The sequence below is a fragment of the Symsagittifera roscoffensis genome, chromosome 1, assembly GCF_963678635.1.
Source record: "Symsagittifera roscoffensis chromosome 1, txSymRosc1.1, whole genome shotgun sequence".
In the NCBI taxonomy this organism is placed as follows: domain Eukaryota; kingdom Metazoa; phylum Xenacoelomorpha; order Acoela; family Convolutidae; genus Symsagittifera; species Symsagittifera roscoffensis.
In genome coordinates this window covers 2,177,446-2,200,916 of record NC_087062.1, presented here as the reverse complement: position 1 = coordinate 2,200,916, position 23,471 = coordinate 2,177,446, and the positions used below count along the sequence as shown (strand labels likewise).

Below are 23,471 nucleotides of genomic sequence, written 5' to 3'. Positions count from 1 at the left end.
TGTATGCATTATAATCAGAAACTAATTGACGTATTTTAAGAAGCTTCGTAAAAAGTACTCTATAGAAAAAGACTGACGTCAGTAAAAAGCGATTACAAGTCGACGCTTGCAGCTTTTGTCTTATTCACTTAAGTCGACTCTTGTCGATCGAAGTCGTCAGTCTATTTCCAATTTTACTCGGCGTAATCAAATCACGTTTTTACATGATTTACTGTTGTATTACATTAAACATATATTTGTTTGCTTTCTCTGCTATGATCTATAAAAAACTTCAGGCGGAATAATGCTAACAGAAAAAGAGAAGGAACATTTGAATTTTTTTATTGTCAACAAAGATTGAAAGAAGTGTAGGTAAAACATACCCAGACAGTTCAGAAAAGAGTCAATGAAAGCACGGGAAAAAATTGCAAGCAGAGGCGAAGCAGAGCTTCGCAGCTTTTGCAATGCAATAATATATTATTAAGATTACAAATAAATGAAAAGACAAATTATAAATTTAAAAAGTCTAAAAAGTTAAAATTGCAAAAACGGACAGAAAACTCTAGAAACAATTATTTCTGCACCATTTGAAACTTTAGAAAGAGCTTTTAAAATGCTTAAAAAAACCGAACCTTTCTGCGGGACCTAAGCAGACAAAAATATTCGAAAATTTTCAGTTTCGACAAAAAACCGGTCCCGCCTGAAATCGAACTTCTAGTATTTGTCGTCTCAAGCATGGGTACTACCATTCTAATAAATGCAAAGAACCACTACTTGAATTTATAAGGGAGAACAAACTTCAAAATTTTTTAATGAATAGCATGAAAAACTATCAAAAAATAGCAAAAAAGCATAACTTCTTGGAACTCAATAATTGGCCAAAACCAGAATACACTGAAATGTTTTTTAATTCAAGTAACAAAAGCCCAAAAAGCAAATTTGGTACTGCAGTAACTAAGCCGACAAAACAGCAGACAAAGAGAAGTCCGACAAAGATTTTTTCACGCGCGAACAACTTTCAGCTTACACAAAAAATACGCCTAGGCCGGATTCGAATCTTTGACCTTTGTCGTAACAGGCAGGTGCGTAACCTCCTCGCCACATGCGCGAATTAACGTCTGACTTTTTGTATGAACCAAAGATGAAATTACTCAAGTGATTCTGTCAACCTAATTGTTGGCCCAAAAAAGTCTATATTCCGGTTTCATGAAGCTTGCTAATCGCAAGCGTAAAAATATTTGAAAAAACTTCAACTTTGGAATTTCAAAGAAACAAATACATGGCTTTAACGCTTTTTCAATTTCAAAAAAAATTATGAATGACACTTTCTTGTTAATTTGAGAAAATTGGACCAATAGATCATCTTTTTATTCCGCAGTAAAATCTGAAACTAAAAATCCACGTCCGAACTTAAGTTAATCATGTTTCATTGCGCTCTTCACACTTTGGCTAATTGAAAGTCGAGCTTGTTTGCTTTTCAACAAATGAAACGAACTGAGTTTAAAAGGAAATCAAAAGAGGAAAATCTGAGTGTGAACAAGTTTTAAAACTTTTCCTGGTAAAAAAAAAACATTTAAAACATCATCAAAACCTATATAAGAGTCTTCACTAAGTTCATCGAATTATAATAGGATAACAGATTATAGGACAACAGAAGACATTTAAACGATACAATTGAACTAACCTTAAAACTACCTTTTTGCAACAAAATTTTATTGATTCGGTGCCTAGAACAAATTCAAACATAGCCAATCGAAGATTGGAAAAGAGTAATGAACGCAAGTAAACACTGACTTTCTTCAAAAAATCTTTCGAATTTCAAAGAAAGAAATAGACGCCCTTTACGCTCTTTGAATTTCTAGAACAATTTAAGACCGGTGCTTTATTGATAGCATGAAGCCAACTTGAGAAAATGGGATCAAGTTTTTATTTCACTGGGAAGTCTTAACAAAAAAATTCCAATTTCGAAAGTAGAAATCGTTTGTTTTTTTTGCGCCATTTCCACGTTTGCAACTGAAGAGTGATATTTACATCATTTTCAGCAGATGAATTTCAATTGAACTCAAAAAGTGCATTACACCCAAGTGCATCAATATTTGGCTCATTTCCAGTTCCCATAAAATACTGAGTTTTATGTTTGTTTTACGTGTTATTACGGCTAAATGCGTAATGTTACGTTGTAAAGTATGAAGAACAAATCTGTTCACAGTTGTCGATTTGTTCAACAAGCCAAATTTCATTGCATTATGACAACATTAAATAAGCTTATCAAAATTGAACTTGAAAGGAGGGAACTAGAAAAGAGCCCAATATTTTAAGTATTTTTCCTAAAAAAAAAAACAAAAAAATCGGCAAGACCTATATAAGAGTCTAGACTACGTTCATTACTCTTAAAATTACGCTACTAATGCTGGCTCAACTTTAGTATTCAATTAGGGAGCGGAAAAACAATAAAACTTCAAATAGAATTAGCCAATAGAATTTGCGTATAAGCACTCTATAGCTCGCGGAATTTAAGTTGTTACTATTTCTCAGAAAAGTATTGAAAGGTCGTCTTAAGACCCCATCAAAAATTATTGTTGTCTGGTCAGTTGTCTTATTAGCCGGAAACTATATTTCCCACATAAATTTTAATACAAAATCAACTAAGATATTCTTTCTGTTGAATAGAAGAAACGGTGGGAAACCGTCGATTGAAAACAATCAAAGGGCCGATGCTTCGATTCACCGGGGGCAACAAACATTTTTACATACTTACATCAATAACGTTCAGCCTGCACTATACACCGAAGAAGTATATCTGATGTCATCACCGTATGTAACACGTAAAAGTTACATCAAAATACTTAATTGAGAAAGTACTTCTTTTTGATAACACTAACTGAACTTTTTTCAATTTGTGGACCTATAGAATATACGAGTAAACATCTTTCGAAGTTTTATAACGGATAAAACAAAAATATTTTTCAAATTTAAACTTTTTACATTTTTATTGATGATACAAGCTGAAAAAATATATATACTTGAAAAATACATTATTTTATAGGTTTAACTTCGATAAATGTTTATTTGAAATACTTTTTCTACAGGTTCACAAATTGTATGGTTCGTGTGGGTACATCGAGTTATTTCAAAGAGATCAAAAAACCTACCGGGGAGCACAATCATACCCATGACAAAATTCATATCTATAGAAAAAACTAATCGAAAACTCAAGAACGCTACCAAACGATATTCAATAAATCTTTTAAGTAATATCAGAACTATCGAATCAAGTATATTGCGCCCGGGCAAACTTTTACCTCCAATGAAAACAATTATATCTGAAGTTTGTACAGAGTCGAAGCTGAGCTTCGCACTACTTAAGATTCAACAACTATACGATTCAAACTATATTTTGTTTATTTTGTTTCAAGACATTGTTGGGTTGATTTTGAGCATTTCAAAATATTGAGCTAGAGTCTTAAGGATCTTTGAAACAAAACCGGAAAATCGTAGAAAACAAAATTTTAGGTAGGGAAGCCGTCAATAACACCGACAGCTAAAAAGCAGAAAATCAACCAAAATATACTGCTTATATATTGTCCATGAGTGTTTTATATGTAGTTAATTCAAGACTCAATTCAGAAATTAAATCGACTTCTATCAATTTGTTTGGAAATTATATCAATTTGTTTGGAATAAAAACAATTTTTAACAAAAAATAACCTGCCAACGAAGACAACTGAACGTTAAAGTTGCCTCGGAAGAAAAATTACGTATCGGTAACAACCCAACAAGGCTAATTGCGAGAATAATAATCGCAAACGTAATAATTCAGTTCTCATTAATCGACAATAAAAAAACTAAACCCAATAAAAGAATTAAAGTCGAACGACCTAGTGCCGAAAATCTACCAAAACTTTTCGAATATAAGAAAACAGAATAATAGGCAACTACTAACTTAACCACCAGGCAAACACAGTAACCACGCATTAAATAACCATGCAGTGGTACACCGTCCATGTAACGCAATTACAGGCAAATACAGCAAACATGCTATCAATTAACAATGCATCATTAACCATCTGTGAACAAAGTTATTTACCGATTGCAATACCCTTGCGTCTCGCAAGGGTAATAAACTCAGGCCGGCTAACACTTAAAAACGAGCTGTTCCTACTCATCAAAGGCGTGAATTTCGGGGTTATCATTTTGCAACTGACAAAAAATTGACACTTATGTTCAATTCAGATACCTTATTGGGCGATGGAGCTTTTAAGGTGTGCACTTTTGAACAACCTTCAAACAGCTAAGCTTTATGGGCTTTATGAAGAACGCTGTCTGCCACTAGTTTTAGGCCTCCTTAATGGAAAATTGGCTTTTCTTTCAATACAGCAAATTTTTCAAAATTAATTCCAAAAAACCAACGTCTCACAGGCAAAAAAATCGATACTGGCTATACGAGGGGGTTATATCAACTCTCGAATCCGATTTTCCAGAAACCGCACATATGAAATGCTATTTTCATTTCACTCAGTCAATTTTTAGGCAGTTGATTGAACTTGGTTTTAAAAATTTTATGCTGAAAACCCAGGACTCAAAAGCTGTCTGAGCGCTTACGGCATCGGCAGAGCTGCCTGGAGACTATACTGTACCCTTGTGAGTTCAGTTTTTATTTCTACAATATATTCACGAACCCAAAATTCAAAACTTCGATATTTTGATAAAACCTCGAAGAAGATTACTCTTACTAACCTGGGTTTTGGTGTCTGGAAGTCCCCAGGGGAGGGTGCCGTCTCTCCTGCACTCGGCCAACTTGCTGTTGAGTCCATGTGCTAAATGGAGAGTGAGTGGCATGCAATTCTCAGTCTCGTCAGTTGCATAACCAAACATGATGCCCTGGAAACAGTCATAGATATACCTTACAGTAGGATTTGTTTCACAGGGACCAATCTTTCAGCATACCTCCAAACGATCAATTAAAGCCTTTTGGATAATCTAAGCTTTCAAAGGGAACCTCAAAATAAAGAAAAAGATCTATATATGAAATTGGCAACAAGGATTAGGAAAGAGAATGACCTGGTCTCCTGCTCCGATGTTCTCCTCGTCTCTGCCCTGGTGCACTCCCTGGGCTATGTCCGGACTCTGCTCCTGCAGTGCCACCATCACAGAACACGTGTTGTAGTCGAATCCTAAACAAAACAAAAAGAACGTCCAAATCAGCTATTTTAACCACTCAAAAACCAAGCAGCTACGGCAGCTAAAACAAAAAGAGATAAAAAACGGAAACTTTAAAAAATAACGAAAAAAGCATCAAGCAAAAATTTTTTTGTCTGTTTCAGGGGCGGATCGTAGAAATTTCTCGAGGGCGGGGCGGTTTGGAGGCGAGTCGTTTTCGGACACTTTTTGGAAAATTTCGACCACTAAATCGCGTTTTTTTTTGTCGCACGCTCCCCTTCAAAATTTGTATATATTGGCAAAAAAGACTCAGTTTGGCTCGAGTGAAGATCAATTTAGAAAAAAAAACACGTCAAAAAACACATGTTATGGTTAAACTCAAACCAATTCATCCAGCGGTAACTTGGGTGAAGACCAAAGCCGAAAAAAAGTTTTGAAATTTTTCCTCCGAATCAAAAATGTGTTAATTTATATATTTGTCGAATCCGATATGTCAAATTTTAAAACCATTAAAGCCGAAGAAACACATCAGCTAAAAAAGCAAAAAAAAAAAACAGGGAAAAAATCAAAAATCCGTGATGTGGCAACGAAGTCGACAAAACTTGAGCAGACAAACGGAAATCCCGCTATTCAATTGGCTAAATTTCGAAGAAACTATCTAAATTTCATGCAAGCTGAAAAAACCAGGCTCGATCGTGACTCAAACTTTAACCAACGTGCGTCTTCTTATCATCATTTGTTTTGCATAATCAACCCCATTCGAAAAAAGGTTAATAGCATCAGAGGTTTTAAGCCTTTCTAAATTAGTCTTGCATTAGTTTAGAACCACCAGACATTTATTTTAATGATCACCACAACTATCATACCTTTTCTTGAGTCGTCGTATCCGATCTTCTTGACAGTGTCTCTGACCACCTTCTGGAAGTCAACATTGGCAGTTGAGGTGATCTCTCCCAGAAGCACAATCAGACCAGTCTTGGTGGCTGTCTCGCAAGCCACCTTCGCATTCGGATCCTTCTTCAGAAACGCATCCAGAACAGCGTCCGAAATTTGGTCACACATTTTGTCTAACAAAAACAATATAAAAAAAACCTCTTTCCTCGATCATATCACAATGCTACTGCTACAAAAACACCGGTACGACTCTAGAACAGCAAGCCAACGGGACTTCAAGCCACAACTAGATTTTTCACCATTAAACTGAGCAAATATTCCAGGTAGCTTTCAAACTGAGATTTTGTAACATGCGGTTTCAATTCGGTTTGCAATTACTCCTGCTCTGTGCACAATCAATTCAAAATCAACTTCGCCTACCTAGTGAGAATTTCTAAATGAGGGGCCATATTTCGGAAAGACGAAATGCAATAAAATCAGCTTTAACTTACCTGGCCTGACCTTACGTGTACAATTTCAGATTTTAAAAACTATTATAGATATGATGAAAAGGGAAAATCAGTTTCTTGAAAAGATTCAAATCTTAGGTGAGAGTAGAAAAAAAAGAGACGTGCTCATACTTTTCCTTCAAGAGTACTTTGTTTGACACACTAGGATTGAATAAGAGATTCAAAAAATCTTACCCGGGTGTCCTTCGCCGACCGATTCGGATGAGAACATGAAATGCTGTTCGTTTTTATCTCCATTGCCGAAATGAACACCGTTTTGTTGTGCCATTTTATATTTATCTGAAACTTTTTTTACAGATGTTTGACAGCGCGAAGAGCGATTGTAGAGAGCTACTTTTATAACTTGTCTTGATACGATTCGATGCAAAATGAAAAGTCGAATTGAGTTATTCTTCTATTCACGCAATTTTTGACTTCAACCAATCACGAACCGGAAAAAAGTCACATTTATTAATTGTAACTTATTTTTATTACCAACAACCGATGGAACGAAAGGATCACATATGCGATCGGTATTATGTAATAAATCAAAAACAATACCACGTAAGATTACGCCATCTAGCACAAGTGTAATCATAAGTTATTCACTAAAAAGCAGCTGCATTGCTTTTAATAGGATTGTTTTCAGTTTTTCATTGGAGTGGAAAAAATAAATTGTAGATGAAGCTTAAGTTGGCGTATAATACGATCAAAATGGACGCCGCCATATTTATGGCAAGCAGCAGTGTATTGTTGATGGTATAATTGAGAGACAAAAAAACCTGCTAAGACAGCACCATTATAAAATTTTACTTTGCAGAAACAACTTACAAAAGTAGTAAATAATACGTGAACTCGTAGTTTTACTTTTCAACTAACTAATAAAATAGCACGCACATAAAAAATTTCATTTTCTCACAATGATAAAATTGAATTTATTAGCTCAAAACTGTCAAACTAATTGGTTCTTGCATATGGACTAATCAGTAGCTCTATATATTCTTTCGGTTTGCTCTAGTAGCTGAAAGAAAAACAAGTCACGTTTTTTAACATTATATGTAAAAACTGCCGTTCAATGAGTCACCTTCAATGCATAATTCAGTCATTTTCCAATGGTGTATATCACAAAAAAGTGCACTTTCGATGCATTTAAGATTAAAATCTCCGATCTCGTTAACTATCCCCCCTCTGCCAATGGAAGGGAAATCGCTGTACACAATAATTTATGCTTAACCACTGAACTTTTAGTTGATAGGGTTGAGAAATTGTTATTATGTAGCATACGAGGAGGGGGGGGGGTAGCATAATATTCACCACGATTCAAAATCTCTTCTGACCAGAAAATTAGTTTGGAAGAGCTATCATAATTTTCAAATTCAAAAAAAATCAATAGTTATTTTTTCAATTCATTTTGACTGATATGCTCTCTCGGGCTTGGAAGAAAGGCTTTTCTACAGCCAACTCCCCCTCCCCCCCCCCCCCCCCCCCCCTACCACCATATTTGAATTTTTATATTTTTTTAAATTGGCTCTTCATCACTTCAAATTTCATCCTTTTTCAAATTTTCGACTTTTACAGTGGTTTTACGTGTAATTAAGGTTAAACGGGTAATTTTTGTATGTGAAGTATGACAGAGAGGCGAAGCTGAGCGTCGCACCAAATACGATACAACTAGCGCGTCAATCGCACCTCCGGTGCTACAAAATCAAGTCTTCAGAAAACAGACAAACACAAATTCTAGAAAAATAAAAGGATTTGAGCAGTCATACTTGGACTCCAGATTTGCAACACCTGACTGTACCATGACAGCAACCCACTATAAGGTTGAGAAATTCAAGTTCGGTTAGTTTTTTATATCTGTTTTTTTTGAAAAAAAAAAAAACCATTAGAAAAAATCATAAAAAACGCCATTTCTCGAAATGCAAAAAGATATTGAGCAGTCATACTTAGACTCCATATATGCAACCCCTGAATGTACCCTGAAAGCAACCCCACTATAGGGTTGAGAAATTGAACTTCGGTTAACTTTTTTTACATCTAATTTCTTTTGAAAAAACAAATGGGAAAATAATAAAAAAAGTAATTTCTCGAAAACCAAATAGATTTGAGCAGTAACAACTGAACGCCAGATTTGCAACTCTTGATTATACCCTGACACCATCCCTCTATACGGTTGAGAAATTGAAATTCTAGTTTTTTGAATCTTGAGTTTTTTATACCTATTTTTCTTTTTAGTAGTAGTAGTAGTAGTAGTAAAAGACTTTAATTCCATTTAGTGGATACAGGGTTAATATAAATATTGAATGAACTTACGATCGACAATTTTTACAAAAACATTTGACAAAGAATGTGCATGATCTGTTTATATCAAACAAAGTTGAAGTTTTAAGCAGTAAAAATTTATTCAGTTTTGATTTGAACATTCCCAGGGGCATGTCGAAAGATATAATTTTCAGACGCAGAAGTTCATTGGCAGCACGGGGAGCTCGTACAAAGAAGTTATCGTTAGTTTTCAATTTCCTCGTGTTCGGTATGACGAATAGGCCACTCGTAGCGGAAAAAATATAAAAAAAGCCATATCTCGAAAACCAAAAGGATTTGAGCAGTCAAACTTGGACTTCGATTTGCAACCTCTGATTGTACCCTGACAGCAGTCTACTATAGAGTTGAGAAATTGAAGTTCGTTTAATTTCTCGTATATCTAAGTTTTTTAAACAAAAAAAAATTAAAAAAAATCAATGAAAACGCTGTTTCTCGAAAACCAAAAGGATTTGAGCAGTCATACCGGGACTCTAAATTTGCAACCCCTGAATGTACCCTGACAGCACCCCACTATACTGTTGAGAAATTGAAGTTCGGAGTGTTTTTTTATCTATTTCCTTCATGTCTAATTTTTTTGAAAAAAAAACATGAAAAAATCATAAAAAACGCCACTTCTCGAAAACCAAAAGAATATGAGTAGTCATAATTGGACTCCAGATTTTCAACCTCTAACTGTAACATGACAGCAACCCACTATAAGGTTGAGAAATTCAAGTTCTGTTAGTTTTTTATATCTGTTTTTTTTTTTGAAAAAAAAAACCATTAAAAAAATCATAAAAAACGCCATTTCTCGAAATGCAAAAAGATATTGAGCAGTCATACTTAGACTCCATATATGCAGACCCTGAATGTACCCTGAAAGCAACCCCACTAAAGGGTTGAGAAGTTGAAGTTCGGTTAATTTTTTTGTTTGAAAAAACAAATGGGAAAATAAAAAAAACGCAATTTCTCGAAAACCAAATAGATTTGAGCAGTAACAATTGAAGGCCAGATTTGCAACTCTTGATTATACCCTGACAGCATCCCTCTATACGGATGAGAAATTGAAATTCTAGTTTTTAGTATCTAAGTTTTTTATACTGTAACATTCGCCCGGAAGATACATATCAACGGAAAATAAAGCTAGGTCCTAAGACGACTGGCCAACGTCTAAACAGAGCTTCACATGTTTTTCACCGTCTCTACCAAAGCCAGTTCTTTTGGTGGTCTTTCTAACATCGGGTCGACAAAAACGTTTCTGTTCTCCGGCTTCGACCAGAACGCTCAAATTAACTAGATTACATGCAGAAATAGTGAGCTCATGGCTGGGTCTCAGTATCCCCAGACCACGAGGTCACTCCTAAAAACAGGGCATCTACTATTTATTGAATTATTATTGTTTTTGTTCAGTAGATAAAAATTATCATCTCCATCGAAGATGGATCAACCCTTTTCCCCCAACTCCTAGCGTCTCATCTTTATCAAAATGAAGTCAGTTGTTAATTAATTTCAATTCAGGACATAATAGGGAAGCTAAAAGTTTATTTAAGATAATAAAAGTTCCAGTCCCAAGACCCCTCCGGATTCTCGAATCCGGGGAAATAAGATCTTATCTTCCTCCCGGAAGGCTGTCCTACACCCTTCACCGTTGTTCGCAACGGCCTTGCAACTATTGTAACGACACAATAGTTGCAACTCGGAGCGGTCTCTGTCACTTCTGTTTTTCTTTGATTCCGATCCTCAGTTTTTTTGTTGTTATCTTCGTCGCAACTAATGTTGTTGTGTTGCTTTTCGGTTTTTCTGCCAAAATGGCGGTTTTTGAAGTTTCTGAGAATTGTTACGTCATCACTTCGAAAATTTAAAATTTAGGAATTTCCGAATCCTTCAGCCTTCACCATTTGTCCAATCGTTTTAATAACGTTCTTAATTCTTCTAAATCGCCGATTCGGAAGGTTCGCTGCTAAAAACTCGAAATCGCCGAATCTGCATTTTGGCACATTCTGGTCGAATGTCACATGCTCCCCGGACAGTCCGGTCAATGTCCTCATTGAATCTCGCAATGTTCGTAAAATTGGTGCAGTGGCATCGAACAGAATTTACAAAATGCACGAAATTACTTTATCCACGTCATATTGACTCACTGCAGAATAAAAACGGCATCATACTACACCACTATAGCCTTCAAATTCTTTCATTAATCTGCAACTTGAGGATATGACCTAAGATAAAAACATCTTTTCACAACAACTTCCAATGTCAATGTCCTGATTAAAAACTTTTTCTCCTAGATTTAAAAGATGTCGGTTTGCAGGACAGTCCTGCCAACCAACCAGCTAAAATTATCCTACTATGCTCCTTCCCTTTGGAAATCTTGCTTGTTGTTGTCCTGAATATTAAAACTAAGAAACTATGTGGTTAGAAAGAACAATGAAACAATCTCCCTCTTCAAGAGATTATCCAAGTCTTTCATGTCACCACAAAGTGATCAGTCGTCCTAAGTGATTAAAAACAATCATGCAGGCTGGAATTTTTAAATATACTCTTCACTCGAGCCTTTCTAAATAAATAATAAGTGTCTGTAAAGCCACTTAACTAAAAATCAAAATGCAAATTTATAAATGCAACAAATTCTTTTAATGTTCAAATCTCAACTAAATGTTTCAGTTTTCAATTACAACTTAGTTGCTTGGTTTCTCACTTGAGTTTTTTCACACACATAAAACAAATCTGAGTTTTAATTTCTCCTATTTCGTCATTTCTTTGTTTTTTCTCTTTTCGTCGTTTAGAACTTCTAAAACTTCTGAATTCTTCTAGTTCTCTTTCTTCTTGCATCTTGTTCTTTCGACAGTTCATCAATGTTCCATCTCTTCCTCCTGTGATACTGACTCTGCACTTTCAGTCTCTGTGTCTTGCAACACATCGTTGGCTATTCTGACGCTGTTGGAAGCAGTCCTCCAACACTTCTGCTCTTCTACCATCTGTTTGCAACAAGGTAGGGGATCCACGTTAGATTCTCTGTTCCTGCAGAAGCTGTTGTGGAGACACAACGTCACATTTCTCTCCAAATCTTCCTTCAACATCTCTGCCTTCTCCTTTCCACTACGTTCACTTGTCCTGGAAATTCTTTTCACAGCGGTGGTCACTGCATTCCGATGAGTCACGAAAGCTCGCTTGAAAGCTCCTGCTCCAATGTCCAGCTGATATTCACTGTACACTCTGCCGTGCTTCGACATATGCTTCTTAGCATATTCGTACAACCATGCATCATGTTAGCTCTGAACCATGGCATCAATCGTCTTCTTGCCCATATCTTCTTCACTTCCATCGGAATGCTTAGAATCTTGCACATTGTCTCAAAAAGATCTAAATCTTTCAGACAATCCAATATCTGCAACTGTTCCCTTGTTGGCGCTTCCTGTCCATTGTTCTCTCTTAAATGAGCTTCCAGTCTTCGTATCGCCATCAAAACTCCCACTCTCACTATTGTTATGGGCTGTGATGAGTCTGGTAAACCCATGGAGAGCAGCTCTCCTGAGTCCCAGATCAACACCAGATTACTACGCTCGGGATATCACCTAGTCTGCAGCAAGCAGTGGCAGGGGAAACTCGTCATTCGTCAACATGATGCTCCTCGAATTACGTTTTCCCGAAGCTTCCAGTAATGGTTCCACTTCCATCATTACTCGGTGGACTTCATCATTCTCGAGTACTGCATTGTAATCTGTAACGGTTGATCCTCTCTGTTTCTGTCTCTCAAATTCACTGAAGTTCCCACTCACGTATCCTATGAACTTCCTTCCCAGTATCGATTCCAACTCCTCCTTTGTTCTCTCTGGGACTGCTGAAAACATCTTACATAGCAACTCGTAAGACTTTTCGGACATTCTTGTCAGTCTCACACACTTTGGCACTGAGAAGGCTTGATCCACGATCGTTCTCGCACTCTTCACATCCACAGCTACGAAATGCACCGGGTATCTGCTCTTGCACATTGGAGCCAAGGTCCAACTCACCAAATATCGTGCTCCTGATGGTCTACAATAAGTCTCACTGTATCTGATGTTCATTTCCGCCTCGATCGCTTCTCTCCATTTTCCTATGTGTTTCTGCTCGGTTTGCAAAACTCCTGGGAACACTTCTACACTGATGGCAGTGACCATCTCATGTGTCTGTTCTAGATTCAATAGTGACTCTAAAGAACCAAACATGCTGTAGAATCCTAGTGCAGTCACTAGATTCACCTCAGTTCCTCCATGGCAATCCGCGATCAGTTCCCTTTCCGTCCTTGTCTTCATCACGAAATTCCCAAACAATATCGTCAATTGCTTGTGTTGTCTCTTTAGGGTTTTCAAACAACCCAGACCTCCACAAACGTGACCTTCCAATCCACAGAATTCCGCCAGACTGCTACCAGGTTTGACCCAATCTTCTGCTCCCCAGCCAGGCAACTCCACTTTATCTTCCCCGTTGCTCCTAGAGGCCGTTTTCATCACATTATATATGATGTTAAAGTCACGCAGGTAACAGTCTGCATTCAGTTCCCTCTCACGTCTTGTGTCGCCCGTAATATCGAGTCAGCGTTGGGACTAGGACACCATGATGGCCTCATCAATTCCCACACTACCATCAAACTCGCTCTCAGTAATTCATCTGAGAATCCCAACCCAAATTCCACTCTTTTATCCCTTGTCCCAATTTGATCTGAGGATTGGTAGCGCTCTTCATCGTTACAATTTTGGACGTCCAAATCTTAGCAATACTGCCTGCTCGTAATCGAAGAAGCAATCGCGTATGTCTTCACTCAGGAACGGGTTGTACGCTATCCCTATGACTCCGGATATGTAGCTGTACGACTTCTTCTTGATTGGTCCACATTATTCACTGGACTTCGGTAGTGCCCCCATAGATTCTTTGATGAGTCTCAGCTCCGTGTTTGAAAATCTCCTGATTTCGTCTATGGGCTCTAACTCGTCGGGTTCTTTCATATTCACCCTCATCGGTTTACTTTGATGCATATCCAGCAGTGCTAGCAAGAGTAAGGCTTTTGTTCGCTCTTCGCCCTCCCTCAGCATCTTGACACAGGTGTTCAATGCTGGTACTGAAATCTGTTCTATCATGAATCGAATGAATCAGAGAGCGTCCCTCCGCTTCGCACACGCTACTGCTGCTCCCTGTTGGATCATCAGATCCCTCAGGTTCGTCATAAGGAAAGCCTTCCCTTCTTTCGACCTCTTCCTTTCTTCTGAATCGTACTCTTCGCGAGTCAGTCCCATCATGCACCAGGCAAACCTCAGTGGTAATTCAGTTCTCACGTAAGGTACTGCCATGAGAGCGTGTATCCTATGCGCAGTCCTCATCTCTTCTTCGAAGTACCGTAACACAACTGCTTTCCATGGAAGGCTCACCAATTGCTCCATCGTTTCTGCCTGTATCTCAGACGACGCTAAAGTCCCGTACGCCTTCTGCTTGAGAGTGCCTTGCAACATTGTCTCTAGATAACCCTCCATGGCACTCTTGTCTTCCAGAGCCATCACATACCCTCCAGCCGAGTTCCGGTACTCCAACATTTCCATGTATCCACCGGCGGGTTCATCTATCGACACGGCCTCCGATACTGCCAGTCGGTTATACACCACTGGTACTAGTTGTCCTGCGACACTTCCCTTTCCGTGATTCATGGGAGATGGCTTGAAGTCTTTCATTGTGCTTTCTCCACATTGGCTGAGTATCTCCATTTCTAATGTTGCCCCAGTCAGAGTGCGGTCACTCCTTTTGGATTTGTAGCCTTTTGACTTTATCCCCGCCATGAAAATGGGTGGCACCATCGCTATATCAGTCAACATTTTATCAGTGCCAGACAATTGATAATCGCCCTGTCCCAAATCCATGACCTCTTCGACTCGTTTTCTCTTCGCTGAATTGACAGCTTTCACCGATATCTCCGAATCCACTTTCGTCTTTCCTACTCTTCTCGGCATCACTCTGCTGCCTAACTTCATTTTCGTTTCGTTGATCTTATCAATCACCATTTTCGATCGCATCGTCCCTTTCCTGATTCTTGACAGATACACCGCCTCTTCTTTATCGTCCTGCGGCGTCATCTTGATGGGAGAGTTCGCTTCACTTTCGTCAGTGGCTGAGTCAATCAACAACTCACTCAATCTCTCTTCACACTCATCAAGCTTGTCAAGGACTTCCCGCATCAATGGTCGGTTGAGACCTGTTTTCAAGATGGACTGGGTCCCATAGCTCTGCACTACTGTCCAGACTTCTTCCATGAACGCCACTCTGTCCAATCTACATCCCGTCCTGCTCTCATGAACTCGGTGATGTTTTTCTCACTCTTCTTTGGGCAACGTTCCCAAGAAAGGTACTCTGGCTGAGCCCTCTATTCTTCTTCTTCTTTGTGATTCCACGAGGATTCTTTGTTCCGTATTTCTTGAATTGCCAGGAGAGCTGCTCTCCGGCAAATTCCGTTTCATTTCTGTAAAGGCTGACGGAGGCTCCAGTGTCGATGTGCCTTCATCTGCTGGCTCAGTTGCCTCCAGCGTATCCGCGTTATTCTCGAAATCACTGAGGAAATTCAAATCCAGGCTGGATACTCCCCCTGTCGATGCTCTGTCGTCTTCCCCACCAGCTTGATCTGCATCTTGTTGCATGGGTTCTTCTGTTTGACGACTTCCTCCCTGTCTATCATCTCCTTCTGGCTTATCCCTCTTCGAGCGTGAGGGTCCCTGCTTTCCAGTGTCGGCTTCTCCTGGAAACTTCGGTATGATCAACGTACCGGCCGATCCATCCTCCTCTTCTCCATGGACCACACTGATTTCCTCACAACTGAAGGGTGCTATGAAGGTTCTCGTCTGTAGCGTTCCTACTACCGTCAACTCCGGTTTCACACTAGTCAGGATCAAGGAGGCCTCAGGCAGTTCGGTCCTGCCTCTCAACTTCATAGGCGCTAGGCCTAATCCTGACCACTCCTTATCAAATCCTCCAGGCTTGGGAGTCGCAGCGTTGCTTATTCGCCTCCTCGTCGCTTGATCCGTGTAGGCAAATCGCGTATACTGTAACACAGCGGCATTTCTCCCCACGAAGTATGTGTCCATCGTTGCCACGAATTGCTCTATTCTCCTCTCATTGGTTTCAAATGCTCTCAACCTGGGAGTTTGTACCACGGAGACTGCTCCGACCAACATCCTTCTTATCAGAGGGAACTCAGGGATTGCCTCCGGCAGCTTCTCGTAATCACCCCAGTCTTTCGTCTCTTCTCTCACCTTGTGATATGCTGCAGTGAGACGAGGAACCCTGGTCATTTCACCATTCGTTTTGTCATAGGGTTTCAGATTCCAGAGCTTCGGAAACACTTCGACGTGCCCTCTATCTACTTCCCCATACGATCACGGAAGTGGTCGTCAAAGTCGATGACCGTCCTTTCTGGCTCTGCTTTTTTCGCAAACAACAGATCTTCGCTCATGCGCTCCCGCAACACGTGCTGCTCACACCAGTTCAGTGCACTACCGTCCACTGCTGATATGAGGTTCAGGTGCAGCACCGACCTCCTATACGCCTCCACCTTAACGTCAGGGAACGCAAACGTGACTGCTGGTCCATAGATCACTGTCACAAACTCTGTGGCTCCTCTGATAAAAGCTAAGGGAACGGTCCTCATAGCCAAGCTCAGATCAGTTAATAAGGGCATGCCCCCAACATGTCGTCCAACATCTTCCTCTTTTTCGATAGTCTGATCCTCTCCTGTCCCAAAGCGATTTTTTTGCAAGAGATAATGGATAGGAGTATGTCTCAGGTCTCTTATCTTGTTCCACGTGTCCGTGGATTTCTTCATATCCAAACTCCTCACTCTCTCTCTCATCTGCTCTGGACAACGAGTCAATTTCATTAGTCCTCCCAAGTTCCCGTGGGTAATTGCAATCAGTGTTAGAAGCCCGTCTAACCGCAGGTTCTGAATTCCTTCGGTGAGCAGTATCGCCGGTCCTTTTACCAAATGTCACGATCAAGGCTAGTAGTTCCACTATCGACACTTCCACTACTGCTTGGAGGAATTCCTTTATCAAGTAATGAGAGACTTTCGGGTAGACTTTTGCCAAGAAGGACGCGGTCCATCCGGCTCCTAACCCTTCCAGCATACTGTCGGTCCGTTCAAAGTCTTCCTGTCCCTTCACCTCCTGGGTCCAGAAGGTTTCCAGGGTAATCTGACACTTTCTGTTTACAATTTCAGCAGTCTTCCCTTCAGCATTTTCCGCCAGGTTCACCTCCTTTAACAAGTAGGCATAGATCTTCGTGATCATCACAGGGCCATGCTCTTAAGCATCTGCACCCAATGCCGCTACTCGAGGACTTCGGTGTAGCCTTTTGTTGGCTTTCGGTTTAGTTCTCAAAACCATCGCCTCCAATTGAACTCTAGTCTCTTGGGAATTTTTACTTCTCTTATTCTCACCTGTCGATTCCATTGCTCGGAACCATAGGTCGTTGGACATCGCTATGACCACTCGATGGTCGTCATCTATTCCCGGTTTCAGTTTGAGCTGTCGACTGAAATTGGACAGTTCCAACCCCAGCACCTCGTCTAACAACAACATGAGCAACGCATGGTCCTTGAATCCTCTCATCGCGTTCGAGATATCTGACCACACTGGAGGTAGTTCAGCCCTGAGTGGCCTCAGGTTCTCCATCTCTATCATGCGATTTGTGGCCGATGTGTCGCCTTGTTGAACGACCCCTCCTTCGTCGCATCTACCACTTCACCCATCGACTCCAGGATGTCTTTTATCGCTGGCCACACAGCATCCTCTGCCGTTGCAGGATCTCTGAGTCTGATTAGAAAACCTCTACTGTGTAGATGGTCATTGATGCCAGCAAACACGATCGTGATTGGGTTCATATCCGTCTGTCTCTGTACCCCTATAGCCATAGATACCGCTTGCAGTAGGTCCAGATCGACGGCTGCCAACATTATGACGTCCGGCCAAAACAGAGACTTGGAAGTATACACGAACTCTGAATTCGCTACTATCATGATCTTGGCCTTCCTTATTTCTGCTTTGTCATAGGCGGCGAAGATGGTCTCATCTTTGGACATCACCATCTTGACTCACTAATTTCGGGTATATTCTTTCCTTCACATGACCAGGGGGTGCCGTCACTTGACTGAACATCTTCACATGTTGTCCAATCGGCGCTCTCGTCGTCAGAAATCCTCCTGGTCTTTCTTCTCGATTCCCCTCATCATGATTCAACCTCACATCCTGCAGTGGTCTTGCGTTCACTGGTCCCATCGTGTTACTAGAGGGCAGTCCCTCTAGGTCAGCAAATCTCAAGGCCGCCGTGGAACTGAAGTTTATGCTCGCGGCTATCAACCAGTCTACGCCTGTTATCGAGTATAGCCTGCTGACGGATAGCCTCGCTCCATTCAGCATCCTCCTTGCATCATCGATGAAGCTCACCCTCTGGAGATCCAGCTTCATTAGTTCGTCATTGTATACATGCCAGGGAGATGGTATGGGTCTTGACCACATCAACGTGCCTCTGCTCGGGCGTCTCTCTTCTCGACTGGTACTCGTCGTCTCCGATCTCGTGTCTGATCTAGACGTGCTGTTTGTCTCTTCGATCGGGTTAACAGGTCCTAGTTTTCTCCGAGGATGAATGGTCCTCCTTACCGGTGCTTCCCCAATCGGCCTTGAACATCCGTCCTTTGACCTGGTTCGCTGGAGCTCTGTTGTCTGTAATTCGTGACGGCTGGAACCGTCCCCATGCGTGTTTCCACGTTAGGAGGCACAAAGGTGGTAATCACCGTTTCGCTCGATGTTCCTCATTCCCTCAGCACTCCTGTGTCAAAGAGTTCTACTTCCAACTCATCCAATCGCTCGTGGAAGACTCTACTCAGCCAAGCCTGTCCCTCTATGCTGTCGAAGTGGATGCCGTCCGTGGTCAGCCCGGCCTGATCCATCGCTCTCAGCTCATCTTCGATGTCCATGAGGATCATTCTTCCGGCATTCTGATTTGCGAGATTCCTCCGAATTTTGTTCCACCTGACCACTACATCGTTGTGCCTTCTCCCTGCCGCTGTCAAACTTCTAGCATTCATAGGCACAGTGCAAACGGTCACAAACCGCGCAGCTGAACTTCTGCCAGAGAGCAGTAAACAAGCACACCATCATCGATTCCCATAGTGCTTCCTCCTCATCCGAACTTCTCGAGATGTTGTTCGTTCCAACCTGGATCATCACACTGGGGATCCTCCCTGGATTCATTAGCTCCACCATCCGATATAACTGGGCTATAGTCGCTCCTCCGAAGGCCATCACCGTGGTGACCCAAGAGGTCCTCAAACTCGAGAGCACTCTGACCAAGCTGTCCCCCAGTATCAGATGGGATGTCCCCAATGGCGGTTGCTGTAGGTTTACTGCCGGGTTCCAAATAGCTCGATTAAAGCAAGCTCTCGGATCTGTCTCCGGGACTCCCGTGAGATTATATCGCAGCTGATTATTCTTCTGTACGTCTATCACTCGAGACACCTTCTTCGCTGGCATCTTCAGTATTTTTCTCTCTGGGGACTCAGAACTCCCCATTGGTGTCGTGTCATTAACTCCCTCTCTGTTCATCACGCTTCGAGAGAGTCGTACTCTGCCCGCATCGTCGATTGTTTCATAGGGTGCAGTCACCCCGGAACCTTGTGCATTCTTATTGGCGACTAGTCGTCCAGCTGTCTCTATCAGCCTCTTCACCGTTTGTTCCACGACTGGATCACCCAAGGTGTCACTAGGGTCCGGGATCGTCATTCGACCTGTTGCTGCCGGGAGTCGTGTTTCCGTCGTCTGGCTCATCTCTCGAGGCGTCAAGAGCTCCATCGGGGACTGCCCACGAGGATCACTCCTTGCAGGAATCACCTTCTCCACGGCTGTTTTCAACGCTATCCGTTCCTTGTATTCCCGCCTCAAGCGCTCTATCTCTTCGCTCTGCTTTTTGCTGCAGTCCTCGAACAACCTCTTCCACATATACCGATCTTCCTCCGTGCTGAGCATGGTCTTGGTCATCTCATCTAACTCCTTTCTCGTCCTTTCCAGTTCGTCTTCTATTCCATCCAGGTCTTGCATGGCTCGGTCCGTCTGAACCCCTCGTTCTACTTTCGCCCTCTTCTGTGGCACAGCTGCTCTCAGTTGTGAACTAGACGAGGCAGCCTCGCTGTTCATCTCCCGATGCATTCTCGTCAGCCCAGGTTTGGGCTTATAGGGAATGGGCATCTCACCTGGTTGATAAGTCCTAGAACTTCCCAAATCAGGTTCATTCGCCAAGTCACTCCCTGAGAGAGCCCTGTTTCTCCACCTCATCACTCTCATATTCGGGCGGTCTAGTACTCCCCTTTCTTCATATGCTGCCATCAATAGGACTTCCGTGGGGCGGTCCCCACGGTTGTCATGCCCCAAGATGTTTATCAGGGCGGTCAGCAACATGACTACCTCTGGGTGCTCCAGAGCGAAGTCTCATTCCGTCAGCCGACGATAGATCGCATCTACCATCGGTCCCACATATGCCTCTGCCAGGTCCATTATTTCGTCCAAGTTGAAATTGTACATTCTTTTCATCAAGTTCGATTCGGTTTGATTCAAAGGTTTGACTCAAGTGAGTAATTAAACGATCAATCAGGATCTAGAAAAAAAGGTTCACGAATATCACACTTGTCAGTTTCGCCTTAACTTTTCGTTAAAATTCATTTAAAAACAGTCAGATAAAAAGATTCTGTTCTAAAAATTAATTAACATCAATCGGTGTCTAAAATTTTGGAATTCGACTTAAGATTGGACAGTCCAAACTTTGGATCTATTCCTAAGATCGTCATCCAGTTGTTCATGGTCACTAACCCCTTCTTACCCGAGATCTTAATAACATAACACATAACATAACATAACACATAACATAACATAATACACATATCACACACCACATAACTTAGTCTTTAGCCTATCACCCTCCTACACGTCACTCAGCCTATACTTAAGTAATATTTTTTATGTAGATATACTTGTATATTAGTATCAGAGAATATCACGTGTACAAGCGCGTACAATTCCCTAGGATGCAGTCGTCCTCTGTTCGGATCATACACTGGAAGCGAGAGCTCCTTCACGTTCATTTCCACGACCAAATCTCTCAACCTCGTCAAGGACAAGACTAGGTTCTCCGGGTCCACGTGCTGCTTTTCCGTCGCCCTCGTTACCAAGAAGCATAGGTATTTTCCCGGTATTTGTGACGCCGCCGGAGGTAAGGCTGCTACACCCCCTACTCCTGGTCGCTGCTTCCACAGGAATTCCACGTTTTTGTATTCTCTCTTAAAATCTGCGGCTAACGCTGTCCTAAAACTCATGTCTGCTGTGATTGCTATCGCGCATGTTCTATTTGTGAGTATGAAATCACTGTCTGTTAATATTAGGTTACTTGAATACTCATTTGGTAGGTTAAAATGTGACTCAACTACCCTCCCTTTGTCAGGTTTCCTAGGTTCTTCGCCTTTTTCTGCTTCTAAGTCTCCTGTCTCTCTTGCTATTCTTAATTTTTTTATTATCAGGTTTTCAGTATGGGTAAGTCCTACCCCCACTCCCCGGACAAAAATATCCTTCGACGTCCCCGTCGATCGCATACCGGATATCAAGTCGAGATTAAAAGCCAGAATGAGAAGTTGTCCCTCCTGGGCAGCCCAGGAAGGATCATCCCTTTCGGTCTTGATGTATTTCATGCTTTCACGATCAACGTCTTGAATCGTGACGCTGGTCTCTTTAGGGTCTGATGTCATTTCGTTCAGCCACTCCAAGACTCGCAGATTTGTGAGATCTTCTTCGTAGGACTCCAATTGTTCCTCGTCGAAATCTACTTTGGGTTTCGACCTGTCCTCGATCCATTCCTGTTCGTGATCATCTACTATGCCGATGTCTTGTGAGACTGTTATGCTTTCTAGACCCACTATTTCTTCCACTATCTTTTTCAGATCTATCCTATCTACTACAGAGTCGCCACCGTAACGGTTTTATTTCTTTCTGGGTCTTCTACCGTCGCCTTGTCGAGTCTGCATCGTGAACGGGAGATCTGGTTCCAAATTTTTCGGGAACCTTTGTTTGTTCGGGATCCTGCCAATCTTCCTCCGCGTAAGGTAAGGTTTCATCATCTGCCTCGATCACCTCATTTGGATCCAGGTCCAGTGGTGTGTTTGTTCCCTCCTCTAAGATTTCGTTTCCATCGTTCTTCTCCCTGGTGCCTTTCTCGTTGACTTCACAAGCAGGATCCATCATCAGATAGTCCCCTTCTTCCATGTCTGCGGGTATACACTAATCTTCTGTCGATGGATTGTGTGGCTTAATGTTCTCGAAGTGGGCGGCTCGGCCAGTACTCAGTCTATAAAAGCGTCCCTCCTCGTGCACGTCTGTAATTATGAAGGGTCCCCTCCATATCTATAGGAGCTTTTTCGTCCCTTTCGGTGGTATAACGTTATGAAATACCCATACGTAGTCTCCCACCGAGTAAGCTTTTGCACCAGCTGCTTTCTTGTCGAGTTTTTTCCTCCGCCTTGCCTGTGCTTGCTGAGTAATTCGTCTACACTCCTGTTGACGTCTGATCACATCCCTCACGTAAACCTGTGGAGACGTTTTCTTTCCCTCATACTCTGGGTAGAAAAAGGTTAAGGGTAAAGACTTCTCGTGTCCAGTTAGCATCATGTGTGGACTAATCCCTGTGGTGGAGTGTTGCGTGCTATTATAAGCTCCCATCCCCTGTGGAAGGTATCTGTTCCAATCGGTCATGTACCTGGAACAATATACCCTCAGCATCGACACTAACGTTCTATTCTGTCTTTCGACTAAGCCATTCGTCTGAGGGTGGTATGTCGTGGACTGAGCTTGAGCAACCTGTGAGCGTCTCATAAGCTCTTTGGTAAGCTCTCCTACAAAAGCTGTTCCATTATCCGATTGAAACGTCATCGGACAACCGTGTCTCGCTATCCACGTATTGATCAGGTGGTCGCATGTCTCCTCCGCCGAGGCAGTTATGCAGGGCACGGCCTCTGCATACTTCGTGAAGTGATCTATCATGACCAGGACTTGGTTATAATAGCTGTCTGTCATGCATATCTTCTGGTGATCTATCTGCACCACCTCGTTGAATTCAGACGACTCTATCGATTGTAAGGGAAATCGCAATTTCCTTGGATCCTTGACCTGTTGGCATGACAGGCACGCTGTTATCCTTTTCTCGCATGCCTTTTTCATTCCAGGCCACTTAAAGCGCTTCAGGATCCTCTGATACACTTTGTCGATCCCTTGATCACGGGACCTGAATTATAGTTCTGTCTGATAGAGTTGCGGCAACACTATCGCGTTATACTTGTATAGGAATTTGTCTTTTTCTCTTCTCTTGCAAGCCACAATCCCGTCCTCGTTCAAATTTAACCTCCCCTCCTTCTGCATGAAGTACTGTCTCAGGATACGGTAACTGTCTTCTTCCAGGTCACCTTTGTCTGGTGCACCATTTACTATCCACCTTTTCAGGTTACTTGTCATGCGGTCATTTCTCTGCGCCCTTAAGACACACACCAGCACAATTCATCTCATTGGGCTGGTGTGTGTCTTCCTCCATCTTTACGCACCAAAT

The 23,471-nt window shown here is 41.7% G+C and overlaps 2 protein-coding genes across 4 annotated transcripts in view; both read right to left on the bottom strand.

Annotated features, from left to right (window-relative positions):
* LOC134856977 (RNA polymerase-associated protein RTF1 homolog) overlaps positions 1–23,471 on the bottom strand; it is a 607,680-nt gene that overhangs the window by 312,684 nt on the left and 271,525 nt on the right. The gene's annotated exons all lie outside the window — the stretch shown is intronic.
* Positions 1–23,471, bottom strand: part of LOC134856982 (S-adenosylmethionine synthase-like) — a 207,374-nt gene that overhangs the window by 11,554 nt on the left and 172,349 nt on the right. For 2 of the 3 annotated variants that reach the window (XM_063873298.1, XM_063873299.1), the window contains exons 1-4: positions 6,717–6,917; positions 6,006–6,206; positions 5,041–5,153; positions 4,717–4,860 (exon numbers count right to left, since the gene is read on the bottom strand). In XM_063873298.1, coding sequence (XP_063729368.1) covers positions 4,717–4,860; positions 5,041–5,153; positions 6,006–6,206; positions 6,717–6,810 — 552 coding nt within the window. In that variant the 5' untranslated portion in view covers positions 6,811–6,917. Of the gene's footprint in view, positions 1–4,716; positions 4,861–5,040; positions 5,154–6,005; positions 6,207–6,716; positions 6,918–23,471 lie in introns of those variants that run through there. The other variant, XM_063873300.1, reaches the window with a different exon arrangement.